The sequence below is a fragment of the Rhinopithecus bieti genome, unplaced genomic scaffold (assembly GCF_001698545.2).
Source record: "Rhinopithecus bieti isolate Rb0 unplaced genomic scaffold, ASM169854v2 scaffold_7308, whole genome shotgun sequence".
Classification (NCBI taxonomy): Eukaryota; Metazoa; Chordata; class Mammalia; order Primates; family Cercopithecidae; genus Rhinopithecus; species Rhinopithecus bieti.
Window position 1 is genome coordinate 937,821 of NW_016805423.1, and position 12,883 is coordinate 950,703.

Here is a 12,883-nt window from a genome sequence, read left to right on the forward strand (position 1 = left end):
GCTGGGATTACAGGCGTGAGCCACCGCGCCCGGCCAAAACGATTTTTAAAGTTAAAATTCATTTTGCATGTGGGGGAAGGAATCAACTACTGATTCATACAACACCATGGATGGATCTCACTCAAGAGCATTCTGGTGAGAGGACATACTTAAGATTCCACTTAACATTAAATTCTAGAACAGGAAAAACTAATCTACCGTGATAGACAGCAGATCAGTGGTTCCCTGTGGGGAAGAGGTATGGTAACAAGGAGACCATAAAGGAGCAGGAGAGAACTTATTTGGGAGATGGAAATGTTCTATATCTTAATTTGGATATGGAAGTCACATGGATGTCACATTTATCAGAATAAATTGACCTTATTCTAAAAATATATTGGCTGGGCATGGTAGACTCATACCTGTAATCCCAGCTCTTTGGGAGGCCGAGGTAGGTGGATCACTTGAGGTCAGGAGCTCAAGACCAGCCTGGCCAATATGGCAAAATCCCATCTCTACTAAAAATATAAAAATGAGCCGGGTGTGGTGGTGTGCATCTGTAATCCCAGCTACTCGGGAGGCTGAGGCATGAGAATTGCTTGAACCCAGGAGGCTGAGGTTTCAGTGAACTGAGATTGCACCATTGCACTCCAGCCTAGGCAACAGAGCAAGACTCTGTCTCAAAAAAATAAATAAATAAAAATAAAAATATATGGATACTATTGCATGTAAATTAAACCTCAAGACGATTGATTAAAAAGCACTAATGATGCCAAGTTTTCAAAATGATATGGAGCAACTGACTTCTCCCACACCAGTGGGAAGCATTAAATGGCATGACTTTGGAAATAGGCAGTTTCTTATAAAGTTAAATGTACACATACCCTGTGATCCGGCAAGTTTTGCTCCTAAGTATTTCCCCAAGAGAAAAGAAAACATAGGTCCACAGAAAGACTTGTGCACAAATGTGCACTGCTTAGTTTTTAAGTAGTTTTACTCATAATAGTAAAAACATTATAAACAACTAAAATGCCAAAAAACAAATGAACAGAAAAACATATTTTGCCTAAATGCCAAAAAATAAATGAACAGAAAAACAAATGATGATCTATTTATCCAATGAAATACTGCCCAGCAATGAAAAGGATTTGAACTACTTATACACATAGCCACACAAATGAATCTCAAAAACATGCAAAACAAGAGAAACCAGATACATAATGTATTATATGACCCCGATTATATGAAATTCTAGAACAGGTTAAGTTAATCTGTGGTGAAATAAGGCTTATCATTGGTTGCTTGCACAAGGAAGGAGGATGGAGTGAGGAGGTAGGGATAGTATTGTCTGGAAAGAGGTATCAAGAAATTTTCTGGTGGTCATGGAAATGTTCTATATCTCGATTAAAATGGTGGTTGTATGGTTGTATACATTTGTCAAAACTCATTGAACAGTAAGTAGGCTTAAAATTAATGCTTTTCATTGTTCATAAATTGTATGTCAGTAAATTAGATTTTAAAAGTCTTTTTAAAGCTTATTTTCTATTGCCTCCAAGTTTTTGGTCTAATCAACTAAGGTTGGAATGCCATTAACTGAGAGAGGAAAGACAGGAAAGTCAGTGAAAGGAAGTTTGGGGAGGACGAGGAGCTCAGTGTTGGACTTGATTCTCTAGCAGGCCACAAGCAGTCACCTGGCGATCACCCTTGTTCCTCACATCTTCTGCCCATCCATCCTCAAGCACGGCCAGTCTTCCCTGGTCATTATTTCTCAAACAGCCTTTCTTTCCTTCTGGGCTTGTCTTTTCCAACATCCACCTGGATTTCTGGTGTTTTAACTTGACTCTTTGAGGGTGTGTGTGTGGTGTGTGTGTGTGTGTGTGTGTGTGTGTAAGTTTTAAATACCTACAAGGGCCAGGCAGATGATGTGGGAACCGCAGCTACCCCGAGAGGACAGGGTCCATCTGAAGGACTGCTCTCTACTCAGCTCCAATCCATTGTTTTTGGGCTGGAGTGCTGCACCAGGGTTTTTCAAGAGAAAACTTGAGTCAAACTCTCCCAGTGTTTGGAGCTAACTTAAAGACATGTAAATATCTTGTAGGCCAACTAGAACCCTTGTGCTGGGCCCAGGCTCAGCCAGTTTCCAATGCTTGTTTTATAACAAGGCAAGTTCTGGTGCTGGGATGGGCTACAGCATGGCCTTTTGCTAACCCCGCATTCTGCACTGGCTCAACCTGGCTGCCAGGAGCCTGTGGGTGCCTGGGATGCTCCTGCGGCTTGCTGGTCCTGCCCTTGGCTCTGACATCTCCCACTCTAGTATCCCAGTGGCCATAATGACAAGGAGGCCTCCCTCCTAAGGACTTTTGCCAGCCAGGTTCCCTCTTCCAAGTACACATGTAGCCCCAGTGGCCTTTTACACCCTGAAATCTGGTTCTATCTTGCTGCTGTTAAAAGTCTGTCAGCGACGCCCCATCATCCACTGGCAGCACCCTGTTAGTTACTAAAGGAGATGTGCATGATACACTCTCCCTCTAGAATCTACCTCTCACCATGCTCTGCCTGAGGCACCATGCAACTGGGGGCACTACTTACACCCTGCCCTCCAGGCAAACACTGGTCCAGCTTTCTCACCTCTGAGTCTTCACTCCTGTAGTCCACTCCGCCCAGAACACCTTCTCTAAGGCCCCTGTCAACAAACTTACCCTATCCTTCAAGGCACAGTTAGAGTTCACCTCTGCTCCAGATCTCCAATCCCCTAGGGAATGGGCCTCTTTCACCTTTGTTAATCCACCACATACACCCACTTCCCCCTGCATTTCCATGCAGGCATCTGTCTGTCTGTTTGCACTTCTCCTTCATGGCACTATTGCACCTGTAATTGATCAGCCAATTGCAGCCACAGTTTGGATGCTTTCTTGGTTGTCTATCTGCCTTCTGTTTGTCTTGTTCACCCCTATAGGCCTGGTGCCCAGCTTGCCCGGGTGCCTGAGTCTGTCTTTCCAGGGATAGACAGTGCCCGGAATGCTGACATCAGTTTCTTTCTGACATGCACGCCTATCTCAGGGCCAGGCCCCCAGGAGGTGCTCTGGTGAAGGTTTTGGGAACTGGAAGAAGGAAGAAGCAGAGGCTACTGAGCCCCCTGCAGTGGCTGAATAATGGGTCCCAGATGGTGCCAGTGACGCAGTGGGGAGGCTGACAGCTTCTGGGTGCGAATGGCCCCACAGTGCGGCCGGGGACCACCCTGCCCACGGCCGGTCAGAGAGCCTGAGGAAGCCGTGTGTGCCTGCGGGCCCTCTCGGTGCCTCGTGGCACCTTACCCTCCACTCCCCTTGTTCTCTAACGTGTTTAATACACTTTCGTGCTGAAAATTTAAACAGACTAAACCGTGCTTTACCCCGGGGAGGCAGACAGGAAGTTTCCTCGAGGCCGTGTCCCGTGAGCAGGCGCCAGTGGGCTCAGTCCCCTGGCTCCGGGGTGGCCCGAGTAGGGGGAGGTGTGCGTGCGGTGGGCGCGGGGAGCCCCGCAGGCCGGAGGGCGCCCCGGTAGGGAAGCGGACTGTCCGAGGCGAGCTGGGTGGTGGGAGTACCGCCTAGCTCGCTGTGGGCCCGCAGGGGGGTCCCGTGGCGGGCTGCGCGTGGAGCCTCCGCGGGTGGCTTCCCCGGGCCGCGACGGAGGGGGGGCGGCGCCCCCTGGTGGCCGAATGCGACTCCAGGGCGCGAGGGGCCGCCCACCCCGCCTCGCCCACCCGGCGGGGACCTCCACGCCTTCTCTGAGGAAGCCAGAGGAAAGGAGCCGAGACCGCAGTCCCCTGGACCCGTTTCCTCGTCTGTGGGATGGCATGATAATTGCATCTCACAGGGCTGTCGTGAAGATTCAAGGAGCAAATGTATGTAAAGCGCTTCGGATGTCTGGTACATTCTGAGCCTTCAACCCACCTGAGCTGTTGAAACTCTGGGATTCAAGCGGCTCGGGTCAAAGAGGAACGGTGTGACACCTGCCTCTGTCCTTTCCAGTGTGGACTCAAGGGAGAGCGTGTGTCTCATCCAGAACCCCCAGTCTCCCTTTTGTAAGCTGGCGGTCATGAAATGTAATGAGGACAAAGGTTTAAACAAATGTTGGTCCCTATCTGGGACCTCTGAAGTCACTTGAATGGATTCGGAGATTTTACAGATTTAAAAAGGGGTGCCTGCTGTGTGGCCCATTTATAGACCTGTAGAGCGAAGAGAAGGAGATTGGTCACACTGGGGGCCAGAGTAGAAGCCGTTTGAAATTAGCTGCCCCGCTCTGCCTTCAGACTGAGAGTTTCTGACTCTCCCTTTCACGCTTGGGTTCCAGCACCCAGATGAGAAGAGAGAGAAGGTAGAAGAGGAAGGAAGGGAGGGAAGGGATAGAGCAGTGGCCACCACTTCTCCCTGAGTGGGGTCAGAGTGGGTGGTTCTCCCCAGGTGGGCAAGGTGGAGGCGCCATGGGTATGCTGGGCAGGGGTGGAGTGTGCTGGGAGCACACGGAAGAACTGCTCCTCTGCTCCTTGGGGTGTGGCGCGGCCCACTCAGGAGCCCCTTCCAGTGGAGACTCCAGGAGGGTACTCTGAGCTAGGAATGCCTTCCTGAGCCTGGTTGGCGGGGGCTCTGAGGCCATTCCTCCAGGCCCTGAGTGGGCATAGGGGCAGGTGAGCACTAACCCAGGAGCCAGGACTAGGCTGAGCCCACTACTCACAGCCTGGGGTAAGGCAGCCTCAAGACCCTCCAGGGTGGTCTCAGCCTGGATCCGACTGCCTCTCCTGCCTGACCACTGTGCTCCTTCACAGGCCTCTGGCCGGCAAGTTGTCAGGATGTGCACAGGTTTTCCTGCTTCCTTACCTTTGCACACCTTTGCTTGTTCCTTTTGCCCAGAAAGTCTTTCCCAGTACACTTGACTCTCTTGAAATCCAGTCTCTCCCACATGGCTAGTATCAAGCCCCTTCTCCCATCGCTCATCAGATGAACTCAGAGCACTGGTACTTTGCCCTGTGTTAAGGTCTTGTCCTAGCTCTGGATATATGTCCTTGAAGGGTAGGGGTCATGTGTTTGTCACCTCTTGTCCTTATACACATCAGGTACTACACAAATGAAGCGAGGTGTGAGGGACAACTGAAAGGGGCCTCGTTTTCTTCATGTGCAGGATGGGACTAGTCATAGCGGCCTCACAGGGCTGTTGGGAACTCTGGTGCGATTCTGCAATGAGAGTCACCCCATCTCCTCCTCGCCCACAGGGTCTCCCTCCGTCAGCTGTCCTGTTGGACTCTGCAACCTCCCCATCCTGTGGCCCCCTACCCCAGCAAATCTCTTCCCTCTGAAGCCATCCTTTTCTTGACCCTGCATCTCTCTCAGCCACCACCCCATCTCTGCCTCCTCTGAGCAAATCATCTTTCCCACCTCCCCAGCCCTCTGCAGACTGCCTCGGCCTTGCCTGGGCATCATCTCCTCAGCTTTGGGGACCCACAGTTGGTGCTTCCTCCATTGGGAAATCTTTCCAGACTGTGTTTCCCAACCCCGACAGTCCCGCAAAGCTGGTTTAAGTGTCCTGGTGAACAACTGTGTCCACCTAGGTTCACTACCCACAGTAGAGAGTTTTAGTGCTCAACCATATCTGCTCTTTCCTTCTTCTGAGCACACAGAATATTCCGTCCTGCTCTTGTGGCAGCTAGACTGGGAGCAGAGTGAAGAGTGTTACTTTGGGACAAAGCATTGCTTAGCAGTGCAGGATCTTCCAGGACTTTCTTCCCCTGCCCCATCGATCATAGCAGCTTATAATGAAATGGAGGTACCTCAGGTTCCAAACAGTCTGGGTTACTGAGACACTGGCTGTGGGGGGGGCGGGCTCTGAGGCCATATGTCCAGGCCCTGAGCAGGCATAGGGGCACTACTGAGCCACTGACCTGAGAGTTACCCAGATCACCACAGGTTCTGTGAGTGAGATATCTTTTGTTGTGTCAAGTGACTAAGATTAGACAGGTCTATTACTACAGCATAGCCAAGCATTTCCCCACTGATTTACCGATGAAAGAAGTGTTCTAAATGGGTTAATGGCTTGGTAAACTGTAAAGATCTGTGCACATTTTAGTTATTATTATTGCTGTCAAGTTGCAGCAGGGCTGGAGACGTGATGTGGCTGGGAGAGTGGAGGAATGGCCAGGGTATGTCATGGAGAAAAACCCTCTCATTTATGATTTGCCAAGGGCTTGCCCAGGATCTGTTTCCATATTTAATCTCTGATGAAAGGTTATAATGAATCTGGTATCTGGTGCTACCGGCAGAAGATGGACCTTTCTTCCCGGTATTTAATTCCGGTGGTTGTGAAAGATAGGATGTATTTCTCCTGGATTTGCTGTCATATAATATTTTGATATCAATTTGATACTGACTGGCTTCAGACTCCAGCTTAACTGTGTCTCTCCATCTTTGAGAGTGGTTGAAGAAAATCACATGGCTTTGTTTCTTGAGCAAGAATCTGCTAAGCAGTCGCCAGATGGGGCTGTTCCCTTGAAGGCCTGTGTGCAGGATTCTCAGGGTCTTTTCTTCCCAAAACCCTTCCCCTCTTTGTCTCTTTTCTCCACAACTCTCCTTTAACTCACGGTGCAATAGGGATAAATTACCCTGTTTAATGAATAGTTGTTGAGTAGAAGGTAAGTAGGTGAACTGTTTCCTGGTTCTCCTGCCTCCGTTACCCACTTTAATGGCCCTCAAGAGATTCCCCCACTTCTGTCCCATGGGCCAGTGAACATCAGTGGGAAGAGGGGCCTCTCCACCATTTTAGTCCACGCTGACTCTTCAGAATGACTCAGCTGGGGAGATTGGGCTGGACCAGAGAGAGGTGGACAGCCTGGTTTGAGTCTAGGCCTGGCCAGCTATTATGTGAAGCTGGTCACAATGGTTGCTTCCTCAGAATCAGATTCCTCACCTTTAAATGGGACATCCATCATGGAGGATCACCCCAGAGGGCTTTGGGCCAAAGGATAATTGATAGAGATATGGTATTTAGTTATCACTGTATTTGCAGTTTTTCCAGAAGCATCAAAGAAGGATGGAATATAAAAGGTTCCTGCACACTCTTCCTTTTCTGGCTTTTTTATTCAGCCCTTGAGGGGCTGGATTGGGTGAGGAGAGGGAGTGGTGCAGAGGAGTGGGCTTCCTGGGACTGGGGCTGGGAGAGGGCATGGCTGCGAGTGTGCACAGGGAGGTGGGCCTAACCCTAGGGTCTAGGCTTTGTAGGATTTCCAGGCTCAGGTGAGAAGCAGGGCCATTAAACAGCCTCAAATGGGAAAGGGACCAAAGACCCACAATGGCACCCTTGATTCAAGGGTAAGTGGCATCCAAGGACCTTCAGATGGCTCTAGGAGCCAGAACCAAGCATGGTTGATACTGAATTTCCAGCCAGACAGCAGGATGAGGGGTTTGAAATCAATAACTGATTTAAAGAAATAAGTGATTTTTTTTTCTTTTTGTACATCCAAGCTTGTGAAATGAGAATGTCTGTCTCAGCACTGATAAGAGCCTCATATAAATGTGAGCTCTCGGATTGTTTTTCATGCCCACTCACTCTTGGTTGCAGTCATCCAAAAAATCAGATTCACAGGCATCTCTTCACCTTGTTATCCTTCACTCACCTTTGAATATACCAAAGGCCTATCGAGCCTGTACATTTCTCAGTGGCCTAAGCACAAATGGGCATCCCCCAGGCTCCACTGCACTGACAGTCCACCTCACAGGGTTTGGGAACCACCCACATCAATCTCATGAGGGGGCCATTAAAAGTGCCATTCCTGGGTCCCTCTTAGACCCACAGAAGTAGACTCTGGGGCTGGGCGGAAGGTGTTGGGAATGTGCATTTTAACAACATCCTCTATGAGTGTCACACACTCAAGAAAGTTAAGCTTTGCTCTGGAAGTGAAATGAAAGTGACACTATTATATTCCCTGCTGACAGATGAGAAGAAAGATTTTCTGGGGAGTAGTAGTACTGGTTGTGACCATGTGATCAATTATGATTATGGTATTAATTCTGTTTTGTGCCATGGACTTAGCTATTTGCGTCCAACTCCCCTTGTGGATATAAACCCAAGAGCAGTGATCTGGCCTCCTCAGAGCCCAGCAGAACTATACTGAAGGAATAAGCAGTGTCTGGTACCTGCCTGATGCCAGGCTAATGGGTTGACAGTTGCATTACCTCTAATCCCCGTGGCCATGGGCTCCTGGGGTCTATGTCATGAGCACTTTCTCTGTTTACAAGATACAGTTGCTGGCAGGGTGCAATGGCTCACGCCTGTAATCCCAACACTTTGGGAGTCCGAGGTGGGAGGATCACTTGAGGTCAGGAGTTTGAGACCAGCCTGGCCAACATGGTGAAACCTTGTCTCTACTGAAAATACAAACATTAGCCAGGTGTGGTGGCACAGGCCTATAATCCCAGCTACTCTGGAGGCTGAGGCAGGAGAATCTCTTGAACCCAGGTGGCAGAGGTTGCAGTGAGCCAAGATTGTGCCACTGCACTCCAGCCTGGGTGACAGAGTAAGACTCCATCTCAAAAATAAAATAAAAATAAAATAAAGTGCAAGTGCTGTCTGTTCTCTGACAGATGTATATGACAACATAAATTCATGACCAAGTTACCTCAATAGCAAAATTAGAATATTTTAATAGTAATATCGTAATAGAATAAAGGTTTGGGAGGGCAACCATAATCTTCTAGAACCTGAAGGTTGGCATTCATTGTTCATAAACTCAGCTGAAGGCAGTGCCTTCCAACTTTGGTTAGATTGCTATGGGAAAGACCAGGGTTAGTTGCAGGGAATCATTTTCCAAGCAGAACCATTTCAAATGCTAAAACTGGCCCCTGAGGTTATATTGAGCCTCCCTTCCTGAGTGAGATGTTTGGAAATGAGGTGGCTTTGAAAATAAGCCTGTCTGTAACAGTGGTTTCCACAAAGACGTCAGTCTCATGGCATTGGATATTGTTTGGACACTGACATGAATATTTTGGCATATCACCATATGAGGCCTTTCCAGAGGTGGCTTCTAGTATGCTTCTGGAGGGGGTCTTCCAAGAAGAGTGGCACTTAAGGGTCATGTATGGCCACGACCCATGCCCAGTTGTTCCAGAAGACACGGTGAGACAGAGCTGTCTGGCAAAGGGCCAGGTGCAGAGTCGGTCTGGGGGCCATGGATGGCATGGATAGTCAGGTCAGAATCCTTCATGCCAATCTGTGGCTGCTTGCTGTCCCCACCTCTCCTCCTGCTCTCACCAACTCCCATGCCCTCAGTCCCACATTGCCCACCGAGCACACCCTGGGAGGAGGCCCTAATGTAAATGGAGGGAGGTGAGGTAAAAGCTGAGGGAAGCTCCTTGGAGAACCCTGTATTAGCAGTGCTTTGCACAAAGTTGGTCTCTGATAAATATATTTGTTGATGAATGGCCTCCTTTGTTGGCTTCTGTCTCTCAACCTCTATCACATAGCAGCGGTGTCTGTCAGCCCAGGCACTCACCTCTCTGGAAGCAGTGAGAAGAGGCTGAGAAAATGGCAATGGTATGAGCACATCTGAAACCAGGAAAGCCACCCTGACTGGCTCTGTTTTGTGGGCCACTGCTTGCCATCCAGCTTGGTGGCAGTGGACATCCACTCTGCTTCGTCACTTGCTTTGCTGACATCTCTTCTGCCTCTCTACTCCTCGGAATACGGGCTGAAGTCCAGACAGGGAAGTGCATGTGACGCCACCTCATCTGCTGCCAGGGAGATGTGGGAGGTTCTTCCCATTACTCTGAGATGAGGGGGTCTCGTCCCCACATTGAAGGGGTGGGAGGTTGGGCATCAGGACCATTTCATAGGCCTTCCTTGGGTCTTCACTGTGTTGTAGCTTTCTCAGTTTGAAATGTACCCCAGAAAGACAGGGATGAAATGTGAGGATCTAAGGACAGAAAGTCCAAGGTTCATGTGGACAGCACTTAGATGACCCATCCTTGGGGTTTCTCAGTCCCTGCTCTGGTGCCTGTGTGCAGATGATGGGCAGAGGCTGTACTTCCCAACATGGCAGCATCCAGAATGGCCTCTAGGTATAGGAAGTGAGGATCTGAGGGGGAGGGAGCCAGCCCCTCCCATAGTCTGTGCTGATGCCAAACCCAGGTACAAAGGGGGCTACAGCCAGGCTCCCCAGTCTCCCAGTGGCTCTGGCTATTAATAACTCAGCCACTTCCTTCTTCCTCTCACCCCTGCCACTCTGCGGGGTGTGGGCAGTCAACGGGAGAGTGGAGCTGCCTGGCAAGAAGGGCAGATACCCTTTTTCTCTCTCTGTTTAGGATTCCTCCCCAGGGCTGGTGAGGAGCCTGGCTGCCTCAGTGGGCATCCTCGATGGAGGACTCAGCACTGAAGTGAGCCTGGGCATCTGGAGGCCCCTTCCAAGGGGCCAGGGAAGACTCAGCCCCCCAACTCTGGCCCATGCAGCCCAGGTGCACAGTGGCCCTTAGGAACTGTGGGGAGGACTCTGGGAGGAGAAGGTAGGGGACGCAAATGAGGACTGGGGTTTTCTTTCTTGTTTAAAAACACGAAAAGGAAATGACTGTTAACATTAGTGAATATAGGCAGGTGTGGAAGAGGCACGGTCCACTCTCTGGAGCAGGGCGGTGGCCCAGGCTGGGGTCAGATGAGGCCTGCCGCCTTCTGCACGTTGTACTCCTTGTTCTTCTTCACCCTCCAGCTGATGAAGCAAAGCAGCAGCATGCCCAGTGCCTTGTAGCCCATCTGCAGGCCCAGGTACCTGTGGGCAGGAGGAGGCAGGACTGGTGAGGGAGGGGGCTCCGCAGCCCACATCCCAGGACCAGGACCCCCGGGAAGAGCCACGTCATTCCCACGCTGGCCCACGAAGGGTGTGGGCACCATCCAGTTATGGATCACTTTCCTCATTTCTTTGACCCAAAAGGGAACAAAGCTGCAGGGAAGCAGGCAGGGAGTAGGCATGGAACTCCTAATCCGGGGCTCGTCATCCCTCCACCGGCTCTTTCCAGAGGGCCAGAGGTGACCCAGCTGCCCCAGCCAGCCCCGGAGGGTCCTGTCAACCAAGCAGAGCCAGAAGGAGAGGGGCATCTTCTCATTGCCCTCTTGACCTGTCCCTTGTGTGGCCTTCTCTGCCACTCCCATACCATTTCCAGCCCCTGCCCAGTCCCCTCAAGCCCACCTTCCTGTGGTTTCTGGACCATATGACAATGGCAGCAGGTGAGGTGGCTGGAAGGGGTGCAGAACCCAATGGCACTGCAGCTGGGCATGGCCCATTGAGGTAGGTTGGTCCCCCTGCCCTGGACCTTTGCCAGAAGCCATGATATGTCCCCCTCTGTCTCTGAGCAGCAGGAAGCTGCCCCATTGTTCCACAGCCATGGCCTCTTCCTTGGGCTCCAGCCATCCCCACCCCTTCTTTCTGCTGCTGCCCCTTCCAAATGCTTTCGGGTCATGGAAGTCCCTGGACATCTCCCTGTGAGCCCTGAAATCCCTGTTATAGCAGCCCCTGCTCCCTGTCCATGGCAGGGCCGCAGAGGTGGCCCTTCATGTTCTCTTCTTCAGAAGCCTGACAGCCCCCACAGTAGCCACCAGGCATATGACTACTGTCATCTCAAGCCCAGGGCCTGGCTCCGGGACACACATGCGTGTCGGGCCCTCACCTGTCTCGGAGAGCATCGTTGTCGTAGTAGGCGCAGGCCCCTCGCCTCCCCAAGCACAGCGAGTTCCACCGGATGCAGGAGTGGTCAATGGTGAGGCCATAGAGGGCTGGAGATGGCAGCCAGGCTGGAAGAGGGTTCGGAAAGCCCTGGTCAGATGGAACTGCAGGCAGAGGTGCCCAGCAGGGGTGTGGGCGCCAAGTCCCCTGCACGGTTCACATATATGAGAATGGCTCTGCTGCACCCATAGGATTCACAGTGACTCTGGAAAGCAGAATAGCTTTCAGTGAAGCCTGAATTTCTCTTTCACCAGAAGGCTTAGAAGAGAAAAGGGACCTGAGCCATTCTTTCAAGGCAGAGTAAGTCACAGAGATCACCTTGATGCCAGCTCAGACATCCAACAGAGTTCTGAGATCAGCTCAGAGTGGAGCTACATGGGCCTCCACTGTGTGGCAGGAGGCTCTCCAGGCATCGACTTCTCAGGTCCTCACACTAGCCCTGAGGTGTGGGTGCCCACTTTTTAGTGAAGAGGAAGAGGTTCTTGGCTGGGACACTGTAACATAGCCAAGAGAAGTCAAGGCAGGACTTTGAACCCTGGTTTATGGAGGTTCGAATCCCATGCACTTCCACCACACCAAGCTGCCCTATTGGATTAGACAATACCCCTCTGCAGACCTCCCAATACCTGGCTTCTCAGAGCTTCTTCTCCAGGCCCCCGAACTTCCCAGCAGCTGAGTGCTAAGATTTGGCTTGGCAGGGGCTATGCCTTCCTGGCTGTTAAATATTCTGGACGCCTACACTACCCATGGGTAGTGTACCACTAGCTACAGCTCTAGGCAGTTACTGGACTGGGGAGGGGCTTGTCCAGGATTTACACCAAGGCTGGCCCATCCCATTCTCAGAACCAGGGTGCTGAGAACAACCTCCCAGACTTTGTTTAGGGCCCTGTGAGCAGCTGCTTCCAGAAGAAAGACAGACAATATTCCACTTGTGACGCTGCCCACAGGTGGGAAACTACAAGAAGAAGCCTCTCCACTCAAATCCTGCTCACTCCCAAGTCTCCAGGTGAACAGAGGGATGAAAACTGGCCAGGCAGAGTGACATGTGACACTTCCCTGGGTAGAAACGAAGTCCAGAAACATTGTCGACCCAATCCCAATGGGTAATTTAAAACCTGTAATAGGAAGTCCTTTTATCTACCCAAGAGTGGATTGTGTTCTTAGGTGACA

At 50.9% G+C, this 12,883-nt stretch overlaps 2 protein-coding genes across 3 annotated transcripts in view; both read right to left on the reverse strand.

Moving 5' to 3' along the window:
• Positions 1-3,431: 3,431 nt before the first annotated feature.
• On the reverse strand, positions 3,432-7,657 carry LOC108529866 (basic salivary proline-rich protein 3). Its single transcript, XM_017872398.1, is given in 4 exon segments — positions 3,432-3,745; positions 4,187-4,358; positions 4,360-5,019; positions 7,622-7,657. Coding segments are annotated over 4 exon segments (1,182 nt in total).
• A 2,864-nt stretch (positions 7,658-10,521) lies between these two features.
• Positions 10,522-12,883, reverse strand: part of SLCO2A1 (solute carrier organic anion transporter family member 2A1) — an 87,641-nt gene continuing 85,279 nt past the window's right edge. For both annotated transcript variants that reach the window (XM_017872425.1, XM_017872424.1), the window contains 2 exons: positions 11,658-11,781; positions 10,522-10,762 (listed from right to left, as the gene is read on the reverse strand). In XM_017872425.1, the coding sequence (XP_017727914.1) occupies positions 10,645-10,762; positions 11,658-11,781 (242 nt within the window). In that variant the 3' untranslated portion in view covers positions 10,522-10,644. The remainder of the gene's footprint in view (positions 10,763-11,657; positions 11,782-12,883) is intronic.